The 16173-nt window shown below is 48.5% G+C and overlaps 1 protein-coding gene across 6 annotated transcripts; it reads left to right on the plus strand.

Moving 5' to 3' along the window:
• The first annotated feature begins 2575 nt into the window (after nt 1–2575).
• IL13RA2 (interleukin 13 receptor subunit alpha 2) lies at nt 2576–15692 on the plus strand. Of its 6 annotated transcripts, none has more exons than XM_018914283.3 (11): nt 2576–2695; nt 3389–3503; nt 4394–4533; nt 6729–6880; nt 8920–9073; nt 9540–9660; nt 11388–11572; nt 12668–12825; nt 13580–13724; nt 14365–14467; nt 15349–15692. In XM_018914283.3, exons 3-11 carry the CDS (start codon nt 4449–4451, stop codon nt 15389–15391), a joined length of 1146 nt encoding a protein of 381 aa, XP_018769828.2. In that variant the 5' UTR covers nt 2576–2695; nt 3389–3503; nt 4394–4448; the 3' UTR covers nt 15392–15692. The 6 variants fall into 6 exon arrangements, with proteins under 6 accessions (XP_018769828.2, XP_018769829.2, XP_018769831.2 ...); XM_018914284.3 differs by having other exon boundaries at nt 2600–2695; nt 3386–3503; XM_018914282.3 differs by lacking the exon at nt 2576–2695 and adding an exon at nt 2824–2957 and having other exon boundaries at nt 3386–3503.
• The last annotated feature ends 481 nt before the right edge of the window (nt 15693–16173 follow it).

The raw sequence follows: 16173 nt of genomic DNA on the forward strand, positions 1-16173 counted from the left end.
CATATCAGTCATAGTCCAAGAACCCAGCTCAGAGGATTCTTGGTTCTTTGAAATCTCTTTTTCAGCCTGGTGGCACCTTTACAAGCTTGCATTCCCTCAGCTTTAGTGTTTTTATTACTCTTTCCCCAGCAGAGGAGCTGTGGGGCTCTGGGAGCTGGCCAGGCTCTGGGAGGAGGAGGAGGAAGCTGAGGTGTTCCTGAGCACACAGTGACTCCATTTGTCACCCAGCTGACAAATCCTAAAAGCTCTCATTCATAAGCAAACCAAAAGAGCCAACTTCCAGATCCCTGCAGCAGGGAGGCAGAGAATCAAAGGGGACACAGCCCCTGGGGCTTTGCTCACTGCTGGGCTGAGGGGAGCTTTGCTGCTGACACCAGGAGCCTCCCAGGAAAGGTGGCACAGGGGACACAGAGAGGGCTGAGCCCAGCCAGCAGTGACACCACAGGCTCAGCTCACTGCACAGAGCTTTGGCAGGGCTTGCTGGTGAGCCAGAGCTGCTCTGGTTTTATTTACCTCTTCTGCCATGATCTTGTCATCACCTTCTGATGGACATTTTTCTGATATATTTTTTTTTCAGCTTTATCCCATTTACACAACAGTTATTAAGACTCAAATCCTCTGCCTGTCCCTGCCCTGACCTCGGGGCCCTGAGGCTCTGGTTCAGCCCAGGCAGGGATTGTCCCTGCCTGTCCCACAGTGCTGGGACACTGCTCACAGCCTCAGTCACTGAGGCTGGAACCAGCCAAGGGCTGAGCTCGTGGCCTGGGCTGCTGATGTCTCCCCAGCCACGGCAGTGCCTCCCCCAGCTCTGTGGAATGGGCATGGATCCTCTCCAGTGAGGAGAGGAGAGAGCTCAGCTCAGCCTGGCTGCACCAGCACTGCCAGGGGAGGCACAGAGCAGGAGGAGCAGTGCCAGCACAGTGGCACCATGAGAGGAAGGGAAAAGCACCTGCAGCTCACCAAGGGGGCTGTTTTGGGCAGGACATGGCCAGAGCAGCTGGACCAGCACTTGGACCTGCACCCTCTGCTCCTTCCCAGGTGCTCCAGTGCTGCTGGATGTGTGGTGGAGCTCTATCATTGCAAATCCCAACTATGCATTTTTTCCAACCCAATTTTCTCAGGAATTGACCCAGTTCTAGCATTTGGGAACTGGCATTCACTCTACTGGCAAATGTTTCTTATTTGTTTCAAACAATGGGTCCAGTGTGACCTTTTCTTTTTAAATAGCTTACACAACAGAAGTACATGAATGCTAAATTCTAATCTTGCATAACTCTGAAAGCAGGGCCATACATTTACCAGCAGTAAGGGACTTTTTTCCCCATCCTTTGCAGGAAGTAAGAAGGAAAAGCCAGCAGTGTGCAATTTCAGTGAAGGGACAACCCACCCATAACTCTTCTACCCTCAGAATTCACAGGGCTCTCAAGGTGACTGTGTTAACACCACACATTTCTCCATGTCTGTGCTCACAGAGAAATGGAGAGGACACCTGGCAGTTGGAAAGGGCCCTTAGCCTGCCCTTGCTGCTCCAAAACATTCCCACTGCCAACAACTGGGAAGTGACAACACATCCATTCAGCCTCTCATCCAACAGCAATACCCTAAGTCCTGCTTGGAGGACACTTTTGTTCCTGACAAGAAGCACTCCTTCAGTTCCTGATGCCATTTCTCGTGCTCTTTGTATGCCTGAACTATTTCCCAATCTGCCTGAATTTGGCCATGGGAAGAGTCAGCCTGAGCCACAGCCCATCCTTGTCAGGGCATGCAGAGCACAGCAGAGCACAGCTCTGCTCCTCCCAAAACATCCCATTGTCCCTCCTGGAGAGCACTCACTGCACTCACATTCCTGCAGCTCACAGGAGGCAGCAGGGCCTGGCTGACTCATGGATGACTGGCCATGACCTGGAACGATCCTTGGCAGATCAGCAGAACCATCAGATGCTTTTCCAGCAAGGTGTATTTGGCAATAGATTTCTCACCTGGGCTAAACCAGGTGTGGTGGAAGCACCTGCTCCTTGCAGAGCTCTCCAGGCTGGGGCAAGGGAGGGCTTGCAGGAGAGGAGGGATGGAGTAAATGGAGAAGGCAAGGCTGTACAAACTCAGGGCTGAATCCTGGCCACCGCAGAGGGGCGAAGAGGGGGATAATTCACTGCATTCCCAGCAGAGCCCCAGGAGCCAGGAGAGGCTGGCTGGGTCCCAGAGCCAGGGAGATGATGGGAATGCTCTGTGGTGGGTCACACAGGGGGTGGTCCTGGGGACCCCCTGGTGGAGCCACAGGGGTGAAGGCAATGGGTGGGTCTGCAGTGAGCCAGGGGCTGTGGCTGCCAGCTGCTGGGGACAGCTGCGTGCCACTAGCTCCAGCAGACAGCCTGCACTGGTTCTGCCATTTGGTTTTCATCTTCACGAATCACTTCAATACTTCAAACATACCTTTGACCCACTTGAGCACATAACAACAACAATTAGCACCAGCACCTCATAAACCCCAGCAATGTTCCCTCTGCTGCTTAGTACAGCCCCTGACCGTGTGGCCAGAGCCATCACATTGCAGTGCAACATCTGATCCCTGGGGAGCACAGAGAGGAGTCTTTAAAAACCACAGGACTTCTGTGAAATGCAAAGCTTTGAGCCATGAAGCTGCTGAGGAGCCCCACACTCCAGAGATAGATGGGTTCCCACGCAGTTAGAGGTCAAGGTAAGAGCACTCTGATGATTTCAAACTTCCCTGTGAAAGCATTTGTTTATTTTTACTTGCCTTCTGAAATCAGATGAATCTATTCAAATAACCATACTGGAAATGATGAGAAGCTGTCTGTGCTAGCATGCACACACAGTCCTTGGATGCTGCTGCTCACCAGCTCCAAGTCAGAGCTGCTGCTTCTTCCAGCTCTGCAGGACAGCTCTCTTCTGCCACTGCACCCTTAGACCTCTCTGAAACACAGACCCACTGGCTACAGGTTTGTGCTGACACTGGTTTTATCCTGTATTTCATAGGTTAAAGAAGTAATTCCTCTGATTTCTCCTGCCTACACGTTCTCGCTTCACAGTGAAACAGAAAAATTGCTGCTATTGCTGTAATAATAATACTTATGTAATAACTATATTTATGTGATATAATAGTTACAATTATGGGATGGACTGGGGGGATTTGATATTAATTTAAATTGAAAATTTGCTGTTAAAATTGTTGTGTATTTTTAGTTGCTGCTATGTTTTGCCAGCTCAAATTTCTGGTTCATTTTAAACACTCACAGATAGCTTGGCCAGCACAACCTGTCTCCTCCTCTGGCTCCCCTGAGCCACTTCTTCCAGTGAGGGGGGGTTTGTGTTGGCTGCAACCCTCAGATTTCTAAAGATCCCTCTGACCTGAAGTTCTGTCATTCAGCAGAGCCCAAGTTTCCAACTGCTGCATGGTAGCTGTGGGTGCTGAGGAGGAAGCAGCTGTGCCAGAGCCTGACCTGGGATTTCACCTGCTTAAGCCAGGCTTGTGTGGGCAATATAAAGTGAGTTTGTTTTCTGAACAGATCTCAGTGATAAATTGCATGCTCACACTGAGGCTGCCAAGTTCTTACTCAAGGGGAGCTCAAGCAGTTGGCCTCAAGGTTCCAGGAAGATTAATGTCTATATCTAGACCTATTTATATACCTAGATACTCCTGGATCTATATCTAATCTATATTTCTCTCTCATCTTCTATCTCTCTAATCTGTACCTACACCTGTATCTATCTGAAAAAAATTAAAACCCTGTCAGAATCCATGTGCTCCTGGCACAGGGAAGCATGCTGAGCTGGGTGTCTGTAGGCAGAAATTTCTACCCACCTTTAGCATGAAATCTGAAGGAAAGCATAGCCCTCTCCCTGCAAACTCTGCTCCTTTCCCTCTCAGTCCCCATCTTCCCTCCAGCAGACTTGCACGGGAATAGAAATTTGTCCCCTTCAAATATTGCCATGACAACTGAGAAGAATTCTCCCAAGCATTCCTACCATTCCTACCAAGTCCTGAAACAGCAAAGGCAAAAGGTGGGGATAGTTGCATAACACGTGTCTAGATAAGGCAAGGCTCAGGCATTCTAGTTTCCTTTTTTTAAATGAAAGTACCCCTGGTCCAAGGCACTTCCTGAGGCAGGGAGTTGAATCACTTTCCACAGAAGGCATGAGACAGAGGGCTGGTGACTGAAGTGCTGACACACTTCTGCAGAGTGGGCTTAGCTGGCCAGAAACTATTTCAAATGAAGCCACGTTTGGCCATCACCAAAAGTTGCAAAGAGAATTCCTCTGGGAAATGATTAATCAGCCTTGGTAAACAAGAAAGCCAGGCTTATTGTCAGTGCTGAGCCTGCAGAGGGAACACGGGGTAATGCTGAAGCCTTTGACCTCTGCTGTGTCTCCACAGCCCCTCAGAGCCTGCTGCAGGACTGCTCCTCTGCCCAGTGCCGCCCTGACCCCTGATGGCTCCCTGGAGGCTCCCCCTGCTCGCCGTGGCTCTGCTGTGGGGCTGGCTGCTGGCCTCCTCCTCCTCCTCCCCCAGCACAGGTAAAGGCCAGCGGGCTCTTGTGTCACTGCTTGTGTTCTCTTGTGTCCTTTGGGGGCTTTGTCCTTGTCTCCTATCTTGTCCATCTCCTCCATCTTGTCTCCCATCTACCTCCAAACTAAAACCCTAAAACTCTGAGTTTTTCACCCTGTGATGAACTACACCACTATCTATTTCACACACTTGTAGATTGCAATTCATCCCAAAGTCCTGGAAGATTTCTCCATGGATGACATTAAAAGCAGTGTTCTCCTGGGGCTCAGGACTTCTCAGGACAGGCAGAGAAACATTCCCTGTGCCCTGGGCTCCAGCGGTCACCAGAGCAGGGTTGCTGGTGGCAGTGAGGGCTGTGGCTGTCCCACAGCCAGCCCAGCATTACCTGATTCACCACCACAAACATTCTCAGGGGAGAAGCTGTTGGTTTGGTTTTCTCCAAGAAACACCCAGGAGCAGCTCTCCTAAGACTGTGTGGTGAAGTAGAGCATTTCCAGTCCTGTGTTCTGTATGAGTGATGGGGATGTGAGTGAGACTGGTAATGTATTACTGGGAAAATGAGAAACTGCAACAGGCAGTGCTGACACAAAAAACAATGAAACCCCAGAATGCAAGCACCATCCCAAAGAGAAGCTTTTCTGTTCCCTCTGAAATCCAGTCAAAGTTTATTTTGCAAGAATTACTGTTTACAATTACAATTGTTTTGAAAAAATACTTCTGTTTTGCTCAAGCTCAAGATATAAATAAATTTCAGAGCATTCTCCTATCCAGACAGAAATTCCAGTTCTGACCAATCTAATCCTCTCCTGACAGCTTATGTTGGCAAAGGCTGACAGCTTTTTGCTTCCTTGTTTTCCTTGTTTTTTTCCTTGTGAGGTTCAGCATTTATACACTCAGGAGGAGCCTCCCAAGCCCTTGGTCCAGTATCATCCTAAATGCATCTCCTACTTCACCATCTAATGTGGTAACAAATCTCCCATGGAGCTTCACATTGTGGGAACAGTGGGATTTTCAAACTGCTGCCTGGAGTGTGTTTCATTTGGGAAAATTTCTGTGGAAGAAACAAATCCTCCAGCAATGTAGCCTGCAAACTTTCCAGGGAGCACATTAAAGCTGGATTTATGTCACCATCTTCCACTGAAAAATATCCTTATGGTCTGCTTTCACAATGGATATATCAATAGAAGAAAAGAAAAAAAAAATGGTGTAAATCCTGATGAAGACATGAAAAAGGTGTTAGAGAAGTGATCTGGAGGCCAGACTCAAAGGGAGAATGGTGGTAATTCTGGACTGGCTCTGCCAGGACATGGGCTCCAAATTCCTGTGAAATAAAGTCTATCATGCAATGAATATGTAGAAACCAAATGGATAATCTCACCTCTAGTGGAGAAAAATGACCATGTTGAAAAAAATTGGCTTTGTTTCAGTTAATAAAACTGAGCAGCCAAACAGTTTTTATCATGTGAATGACAATTCCATATAGAGCTGGACCTTTAGGACACGTTTTAGGATGGAATTCATCCATACTTCCTTATTTATTGACACATACCAGCACCTTGAAATACCTTTATAAAAGCCAGATCAACTGTAAAGGCACATTTCTCTATAGCTGATAGTCCAAAATAAGAATAATTCTAATTCTCTGCTTTTTAGGTTTTTTTCCTGTTTTTTCCCCCCAATAATCTTTAATACACTTAAAAGGAATATTTAAAGCAATATGGGTGATTTGTGTCTATTATGGCAAGGGAATATAAATCCCCCTGACAGCACACTTTGATCTGTCCTCCTGTGCTGGTGGATGTGCTGAACACAATGTTTGCAGAGATAAGGGTCCTGGAGGTTGGTAAATACCAGGGTTTGAAGGAAAGAAAATACAGGACATGAAAGGCCATCCCAGGACAGCATTTTTGCTTAAAATATCTTGAAAATGGGTGTGGAAAACTGGCATTCTGTGTGCCTTTTTAATGATCCTTCAGTGCTTTCTCTGAACACCAGCAAAATCTGGTTTTTGGGGGGTGGTCAGGGCAGAGCTCGTGTGTGTTTGTTGAACAGCCAGGGCTGCAGCACTTCCTTCCCTGCACATCCAGCAGCTGCATTTCAACAATTCACAGCAAAGTGTCACACTGACTGTTTCATGGCTGCTTTGGGTTTGTTTTCTCCACTGTGACTCTCTGTTTCACCCTCTGCTTTGTTTTTAATGCAGTTGCTCCCCCACGGGACCTGCGGATCACTGACCCGGGGCTCCTGGGCTCCCTGGATGTGGAGTGGAAGCCTCCTCCCCACTCCCAGACCTTCCAGGAGTGCACAGTAAAATACAAGCTTGAATATCACAGCACTGGGGATAGAGACTGGAAGGTAAGGCACAGCATGAATTAATCCTCCCAAACCAGGGCTGTTGCTCTTCCCTTACATCCTGCACAGATTCATGTCTGCATTTCGAGCAGTAGTGGAACCAAAGCTGTTCCAGTTTTCCATGAGAAACCAGACTGGTTCAGTGGTTTGAATGGGAATGTGCTTTGAAATGTAACAGCATCAGCAGCAGCCAGGGAAGGGGTTCTTTCTGTCACAGGGCTGGGTGTTTGCTGCCCAGAATAATAACATTCCTCATTGTAAAAGGAAAAAAATATTTACAGTTTTCCAAAGCATCTTTATGGGGCTTGAGTTGAAACAACAGATCCTTAGGGATGCAGAGCAGTGAACAAATAACAGTTAAATTTCATTAATTATCCTGATGCTCTAAAATTCCCTCTACCCAGAACTGTTTCTAATTGTCATTCACTTCTCTCTTTTCGATGTGGTTGACTCTAACTCAGCTCTTTGATAAAATTGTCAGTCATCTCTCATTGCTCTGTAGCAGGGCAGCAGCAGGCACAGCACAGGAAGGGTTGTTGGGATGTATTTTGTGAGTGCTTAGAAGATAAAAGCTGCTGCAGGGTTGGGAAGGTAAATGGAATGGGGAGTGGAGAAACCCAGCAGTGGGGGCTGTTTGGTTGGCACAAGGTACTGAGGAACACATGAAAAATATGCTGAGGATCTCCCTGAACAACCTAAAATACAGACTGAAATCCTGAAAGAAAAAGGGGTTTTTTGCACAATCCTAAAGCAGGAGAGCTAGAGGGTTTGCCAGCTCAAGAGAGCAGGGAGAGAGAAGGAGCACTCAGTCAGGCTGGCAGTGCTGGAGCCAGCTCCTTGCTGGAACAGGTCACTGCTTCACCTGCCTGGGGCAGCAAAGCCAGGGCTGCCAGGCTGTGCTCAGCCCCCACAGAAATGGGGTTAGGCCCAGCCATCCCATAGGAGCCTGCAGAGGGGAAAATCCTGTTTCAGCTATGGATTGCAATTGCAAAGGCATGGAAAGGGGCTCCTGGACCCGATGCTGGTCACAAAGCCCCTCATGCCCCCAGCTGTGCAGCAGTGCAGAGCCCTCCAAGATGATTTTAACTGCAATTTAAAAGAAAACAATATGAAGTTTCAAAAAAAAAAAAAAATCTGAATTCCTGAAGTTATGAGTAATAAAAGTTTCTTATAGGAGGCAGATATACAGACTAGAGCAAAATCACCTCTTACACCTTGCCAAAATGTTGGCCTCAGATAAGGTCACAAAGAACAGTCAGGCTGAAGAAAATCCATTGGACATCAGCAGAAGCAAACATGACTGATACCTGTAGGAAATACCTGGCTGACCAGAGCTCTCACACCTGGGGAGGGCTGAGGGCAGCCCCACTGTGGGCTGTGCCTCTGCTGTTCCCACTGCAGCTTATGGCACAGATGCATTTATGGCACTTTACCTCTGCCCTACATGAGCTACACAACACTTTGTCTCATCATTTGCTGTAAACCTTGTCAACTTCATTGTCCTTGCATAAAGTGAAGGGGAAAAAAAAATCAGAAAAACCTTCAAAGGGGGTGCTCAGAAAGTCCCACAAAGGCCAAGCCAGGTGGGACAGACTGGTGGGTGGGGCTGGGCTGCACTGCCTGGCTGCTGGTTCACCCTTTCAGGGGCTGCTTGCACTTCCCACAGGAACCAGCCTTACAAGACTCATTGTTCTTTCTGTTTCTCATTATTTCACACCATAAAAAATTGCCTTTTATGTGGATGTGTGGTGGTATCCTCCTCAGGCTGTCTGCAGTGCTCCTTGCTGCTGGGGGTTCCATTCATCAGCCTGCTCTGCCTTGTCCTGGCTGGGTCCTGTTGGGTGAAGGGACTCACAGCCAGCAAGGCTGGACACAGAAGGCATGAATTCATGCTGGAGGAGCCCTGGGCAAGAGAGGCAGGACAGAAACATAAAGAGACAATAAAGCACACGAATTTGCAGCTGGAGCAACAGCAAGGGTACCTAATTCTGCAGCCCACTTAGTGACAGAAGAGGTGCTTAAAAAGTCTGTCTTTCAACCAGGTTATTTTTACTAGGAAGCTAAAACTCAGAGTTGGATTTGACCTCAGCAGGACTGCTGAAGTGAGGCTGCAGACACTGCTCAGAGGAAGGTGTACAGGTGACGTGGAGGTGCAGAGTGACTGGATTTATGCAACCTTTCAGATCTCACCTCAAGGTCAGGAGCAGCCTGTGGTACCTGCTGCACTTTGGTGCTTTGCATGAGCCTGTTGCATGAACCAGTGCTGGCTTGAGGGCTCCCAGATGGATAAGTTATTGCAGGGCTTGCTGCTGTTTAAGACACTGGAGCAGCTCTGCTACCAAAGGCTGTGGCCACTGCATACCTGGGGCTTGTTTCCCTCTGCCCATGCCCAAGCTTTGCTCAGTTACCCTGCAAGAGCTCCTCTGCTGAGTGAAAAGGTCAGTTAAGCATCTTTCTGCTCTAAGGTGGACTGGCTTTTATGAAAAACAGAGCACTTGGCAGTAAAACTGTTAATTCTGACTGGCTGCCTTTTCTTTTTCCTTTCTTTTCATTTTTTATCTTTCAACTGCAGCACGCAGTTGTTCAAAGGCATAAAACTGTGGTTTTGCTGCATCTGACTGGTACACTGCTAAATAGTGGTTATTTCCTTCTCATTTGACAGGAAAACTTGAATCAGAGGTCCAGAATTTCAACTGCATCTATCATGACTGGGAATACCTGAAGTGCACTTGGCAGCCTGGTCTCCTCACACCTCCTGGTGTACATTATGGGCTGTATTACTGGTATGTAACAGCAAAATAGGAAAACATCCAGGCAGCAATCAAGTGAACCACTCAGAGTACAAAAATGCCACAGGAAATGTGCTTTTATAGCTGGCAGGGCTATTGCCCAGTTCACCCAGAATGAGCCAAAATAATGTCCCAGGCAATACACAGCTTCTGGCAAGAAAACACCAAATCCTTTCTTACCTTCTTAAAATCAGGCCCATGCTGATCTTTGCCAGGAAATGTCTTCTCATTTCCTCTTTTCCTTTTTTTCATCCCCAGGAGGTGTTTTTTGCATGTTGTCCACCATAAAGACTTGTGTTTCCTCTCTGCTAAACACACCTGGGTAGCTCTGGCTGCACATTTCCCATGATCACAGTGCATATATCTCAATGGGACAGGATTTAGCACAAGGCTACCAAGCTCAGTGAACCCTAGACACGGAGTGGAGCTTCTCAGCAACTTGGAGTTTTTAGTGTTCAAATATATTTTCATAGCCTCAGCACATGCCATATAAGCAAACACACTGCCACAAGGTAATAATGATACAAAATTCTCAGCTCTTTCTTTTAAACTGGTGCCTAAATTCTGTTCTGCAGGAAAAACATGGCTAGAATTAGTGGTTTGGGGCACAGTAAATACTGTATTTGTGCTTCAGCTCCTATGATATTATGGAAAGGATGACTTGGGCTGGGTTTTGTGCCACTGAGCTATGTGGACAAAAGCATGGCTGCATTTTAAAGAGGTTCCATGTAGTTCTTGGAAATGATCTTCAAAGGAGAAGCACCAATTCAAAACCATTCTGCTAACTGCAAAGATCTGCTTGAAGGAAACCATGGAAATGCATGATTCATGCCTAAAAGGAAAACAAACATTAAAAAAACCCAACCTTGATTCAATTGCCTTCAATAAAACCAGGCATTTGGATCTGGGTCCCATTTTATCACAAGATTGGGTGGACACCACGGCATCCTTTGATCCCTGAGAGCAAATTTTTATAGTACTAGAACATGAAGTTTTTCCCCCAAACATAATGTGCTGTGCAAGGAGACTTTCATTAGGTCTGGAGTACAGGGGCCAAATTCAGCCCTGTTGTGAGGGCATAAAGCGGCAGGAATCCTAAAAGGCAATATGAGACACCAGTCAATATTTCCAGGATGCAGCCAGCAGCTCAGCTTTGGGGAGTGGCCCCCAAAGGCAGGAGGGACAGGGTTGTGGCTGCACATCAAGTAACAAACAGCAAACCCTGAGTTTCCACGTGCCCATGGAGAGCCATGGGAACCACTTGCAGTCAGCCAGAGCAGCTCAGCAGCACTCAGTACATTCATGGCACACATCTCCTGTCTAAAAACATTTCATATTGGTTTGGGAGGGGACCCTTCTGCACCTCCAGTCCGTGGCTGATGATGCAGGAAGGGCCCTAGAGGAGCAGGACCATCACCATGAGTAGAGGCCAGATCCATCCCCAGCTCCAGTCACACACTGGCACCTCTTGTGCTCCAGGAAGGGGCTTGGGGAAAGCCTGGCACAGCCTGAAACCAACCTGAGAAGCTGTGCATGTTAATTTGGGTTTTTTCTCTTCTCCACACTTGTGCCATAGCAGGGGTCCAGGTGACTGACCCACAGCACTGTGCTTTGGACAAAGGCTGGGCTATGGGCAATACTTGAGGCTTAGGTCCAATCTCATAAAAACCATCTCAGCAAGCAGCAATTTGCTTTGGTTCTTTTTTCTGTTTCCCTGCCAGGTACGAGGGGCTGGAGCAGGCGGTGCAGTGTGCTCACTACATCCAGGAGCAGGGCCTGAACCTGGGCTGTGTGCTGCACAACCTCAGCCAGGCAGAGTACCAGGATCTCCACATCTGTGTCAATGGCTCGGCAGCAGCCACTCTGCTCCGGCCGCTGTACAGCACCCTGCGCCTGCACAACCTTGGTAAGGGTGGCAGGGGAGCAACAGGGACCCTCCTGGCCACCACACAGCCCAGGGCCACTCCTGCATTAGGGCTCTCCATTCAGTGTCTGCTTTTGGAGCTGGGTGCTTGGAACGTGTGCCTTTCCCCCAGGGAAGGGGCTGTGGCATGTGCCAAGCAGGACTTCACTTTCCCGGAGTGTTTGCAGGGAAACACCACCCAGCACAGCCCTGGAGGTCAGTGGGTGCCTCCAAGTGCTGCATTTGGCAGCTGGACAGCTCAGGACATAAATGGCCTGCTGGGCATGTGGCAGAGTAGCTATGGGGGTCTGGCTTTAGCAGCAGAGTCACAGAGATATCTTCATTTACTCCTGCTGGGATTGAAACCACTGCTGCACTCCTTGCAAGCACAGGAGAGATCTTTGGGCTCTGCTGTTCAAACCAAGCTAAGGTGTGAGCTGAGTGCAAGATGTGATGGGGTCTGTCAGAGATGGATTTCAAACCCGTGACAGACAGGGAAAGGGAGCAGAGCACAGAATGATGTGCAAACATTACATGCACTCCGTGTTTATTATGGTGTATATTTATTAAGCCGTGCTGGAGCATTTGCCTACATGCCAGAAGGACAAATAGCCAATTATCCAGCTGAGCCCCTGAGCTAAGGAGCAGGATTTCTGAATTCAATTAGTGCTGCCACGTGCTGCCACGTGCTTCGCGTGTGGCTCTGGGTCTGGGACAGGAACCAGAGCCCTTTCTGGGATGCAGAGCGGGCAGGGAATGTGCCGAGCGCTCACACCCCGCGCCTCCAAACCCCTGCACCGGAGCCCAGAGCAGGGACCCCAGGCTTGCTGTCCGTCAAGCTAAAATAAACAACACACCCTCCAGGTTCGGTGACATCCTGCCCCTCCAGCGTGGTGGCTGAGAGCCAGGAGCGCTCAGAAATCCCATCGGTGCGGGCAGGGACATAGGCAGGCGGGGAGGAACTGCAGCCTCTCAGCCAGGAGCTGTCCCAGCACCTCCTGACCCTCTCTCTCTCTGTCTCCCCAGCACAGCCCTCGGCCCCGGAGCAGCTGGAGCTGTCCCAGCACCTCCTGACCCTCTCTCTCTCTCTCTCCCCAGCACAGCCCTCGGCCCCGGAGCAGCTGGAGCTGTCGGTGTCCGGAGCCCAGGAGCTGCGGGCCGCCTGGAGCCCGCCGGGCGGGCGGGTGCCGCCGCACTGCCTGGAGTACGAGGTGCAGGTGGCGGAAGATGCGGGGCAAGCCGCGGCTGCCTGGGCGGTAGGGACAGCACCGGGGTGTCCCAGGGACGGGAGGGGGTCGGGGAGCCCGGCCGAGCCGGCAGTGGGGGCACAGGCTGCGGCAGGGTGTGGGTTACCCCGGCGGAAATCGCTGCCGCACTGCACACGCTCCTCCTTAACCCCCTGACCTGCAGCTGCAGCTCTGCTGGAGCAGGAACAGAGCCCAGCAGGAGGCTCCAAGCGAGCGTTTCCTCCTGCCTGCTATCTCAGAAAACTGCCATCGAGGAAATTTAAAGGTCGCTGAGGTTTATTTCCCTGAATAAGGTGGCGTAACTTGAAGCTATGAAACTATAATTCTAATCCCTCAAAAGGAGTGGCCTGGGACAGAACATATCTTTTTTTGCATGGTGATTTTTCCTTGTATGTTATCCAGGTTCAGTTTGGAGGAAAAACCAAAAAGGGCTAATTAATCATAGGGGACATCTCTTTTTTAATTGATGTATTCCACTCATGAGTCTAGTCAGGTAATTAAAAGAAAGATTCCATAAATTAACAGGCATAAATGGCAACATACATGATGACACCTCCTGAAATCTATTTTCAGTATATTTGTCTTCATAGTCATGTTATTTGCATTAGCTTGTACAAAACTATTGTGAAATCATTTAAAACTGCCAAAAGATAATCCAAAGGTTTACAGAGCCTGGACAATGTGCAGGAACATCAGGCCACACCAGACAGATCCTGGTGGTGGCATGTAATTCTTTGATATTTCTTTCTGTTTTGTTTCTCAGTTTGTTTCAACCCAAATGGAAACTGATGTAACAATTTCCAGAGCAAACCAAAGCCACGTTTCATGTGTTCGCGTCAGGGGCAGAACAAACATTTTCTGTGCAGACCAAGGCTTCTGGAGTGAATGGACGCAGGATTGTTTCTCTGGTATGGAACTCAAAATAAATGGTGTTTCTTTTATATGGTTTATAAAACCTTTTTGGGTGCAGGTGCTGATGGCTGCCCAGGGGATCTGCTGGTGTCCAGCCCTGCAGGTGGGCTGCTGGCTTAATTCCACCTTCAACCCGCTCCAGCACAGCCATTCCTGCAGCTTTGCAGCTCCAGTGCCCTTAGCAGGCGAGCCCCAAAATATAAATTCTTCTGCAGCAGCACCTTTCCCTGCTGCATGGGGACAGCTGGCATGGAGGAGTGGCTGCTGAGCAGGAGAGGGCACAGGGTACTTGCAGTCTCTGTACAGGGCATCCTCTTGGCCATCCTGCACCACAGAGCAGCTCCTCTGAACCCTGTAGGCTCTTGGGCTGTCCTCGTGTGCCCTGGCTCTGCTGCAAGCTGCAGAAGGCAGGGGAGAGGCACATAGCAGTGACTGCATCAATGTGCCAGAGGTATAATACCCTGAAGGAGGACGTGATCCCACCCAGTCACATATACCTGTAACAAACAAACAAACAAATAAATAAAAACACGTAGGGTAACATGGACAAGATGATTTGTGTCTGAGCCCAAGCTTTGTAGGAGACAATATAATCCATTCTAACATCTTCTTATTTCATCCCATTTATCTTTGCAGTGCCCAGAAAAGAGGACAAGCAGCTATTTATTCTCATTCCAGTCATCCTGAGTTTGTCCATTAGCCTCATAATATTTATGTTGATTGGCCAGTGCAAGAAGAGGTAAGCACCAAGGATGCCTGTCCAAGAAATGTGCTTTTTTTGGTGTCTGTAACTATTTATAAGTACAGTTGTAACTGAAACATCACATTAAATATCTAAGGGCCAAACATTAATAGATGCTCTAAGATTGGACAGCAAACAAGAGTTCATTTTCAGTAAACAACCCTCCTGAGTGTGTCTGTTTCTGATATGAAATGCCCCTACAGCAACCCATAAACTCACTGCAGAAACTCAAATACTGCTCATAAGAGCTCAGACTGCTTCTGTTAAATGCAGCAGTTGCTTGCATCCACAGCAGCATAAATAAAGCTATTATCATGCCCCAAACCACTCAAGAGCAGAGATTTGTCCTAGCTGTGTTATAGCAGTGCCATTTTAATGGGCTAAATCCTCATTCTTTTGGCACTCTCATCCCAGCTGTTTACATTCATGTCAGTGATGGCACGAGGGGAAAGCAGAGTGGATGAATTTGTCTGGTTTTACTCATGATAATTTCTTCAGGTCTGACAGAACTGATGCCCCAGTACTGATAACAATTTTCTTTTCCTGATGGCTATGTAGCATAACCAAGCAGGAAGCTTTTCTAAAAAGCCTTCTAAGGCATCTCTCATGAGGGAGAACTGGCTCTAGAAAGGCCCTTCTGTGGTCCCCAGAGATGAACTGACACCTGTTTGCAGTCCCAAACTCACACCCCTTCATCTTTGCTGTGCATCTGCCTTCAAAGGGTTTTGGGTTTGTGAAATTTGAACAAACTGTAGATGCTAGTGAGAAATCTGTGGAAAGCAAATGCTTCCTGCAGTGCCACTGGGATGTGTGACAGGGATGCTGGAGCATGTCCTTGGTTCTCTCATGCTGGGAATGACAGCCTGTGTCCCTTTCAGATCCCCAGCAGGAAAGCCATTGCACACATCTTTGGGATTCTAGCTGCCTGTGCCTGCTGCACTGCTCCTTTTTGGTGGGCTGCTCATGGAAGCATCCCAAGGAGAGCCCAGGAGCCCTGAGCTTTCTGCAGCCCACGTGGGTCTTCCCTGCCTGCTGCCCCTTGTGGAGGCAGCTGTTGCAATCCCAGTCCTTAACGGGCCCAGGAAAACTGGAGGGGCTTAAACTGACTGCAGGAAAACTGGAAGAGATCTAACCTGCCTCTGAAGCAAGGTGTTTCTGATAATAGGACAAGGGAGAAAAAGAGGCAGTGGAAACTGAATAAAGATAATGTGTTCTTCTGTGAGCTTTGGGTTTTTTCTTTCATGAGGACTCCAGAAATCTGTTAGCAGGACACACACACTGAAGGGCAGCAGCTCACACACCATACACACCATGCTACATCTGTGCAAACACCTGCATCCTGCCCCTGTGCCCACCTTGCTCTCACCAGATGTTCCCTTTTCCCACTCAGCCTCCTGAGAGCATCTAAATGCTGAACAGGAGCTACCTGAGCTATCCATTGCATCAGCTGAAATGCCTTATTTGTTGAAAAGCTCAGGTGCAGAGGCCTTGAGGGAAACTTTTCCTCTAAAGAGGTATCACCAGAGCTACTGCAAAGGACAGATGATTCAGAGGAGAAGTGAGGGTCACTCCAGCAAATGTGACATGGGGATTTCTCTAGGAACTGGACACTGGCACCAGAATTCAATGAAGCACACCTGATGTTTCTCAACACCATGTAGTCAGGTGATGAAATTGCTGACTGGTTTTTTAGGAATCATTCC

The sequence above is a fragment of the Serinus canaria genome, chromosome 4A (assembly GCF_022539315.1).
Source record: "Serinus canaria isolate serCan28SL12 chromosome 4A, serCan2020, whole genome shotgun sequence".
In the NCBI taxonomy this organism is placed as follows: domain Eukaryota; kingdom Metazoa; phylum Chordata; class Aves; order Passeriformes; family Fringillidae; genus Serinus; species Serinus canaria.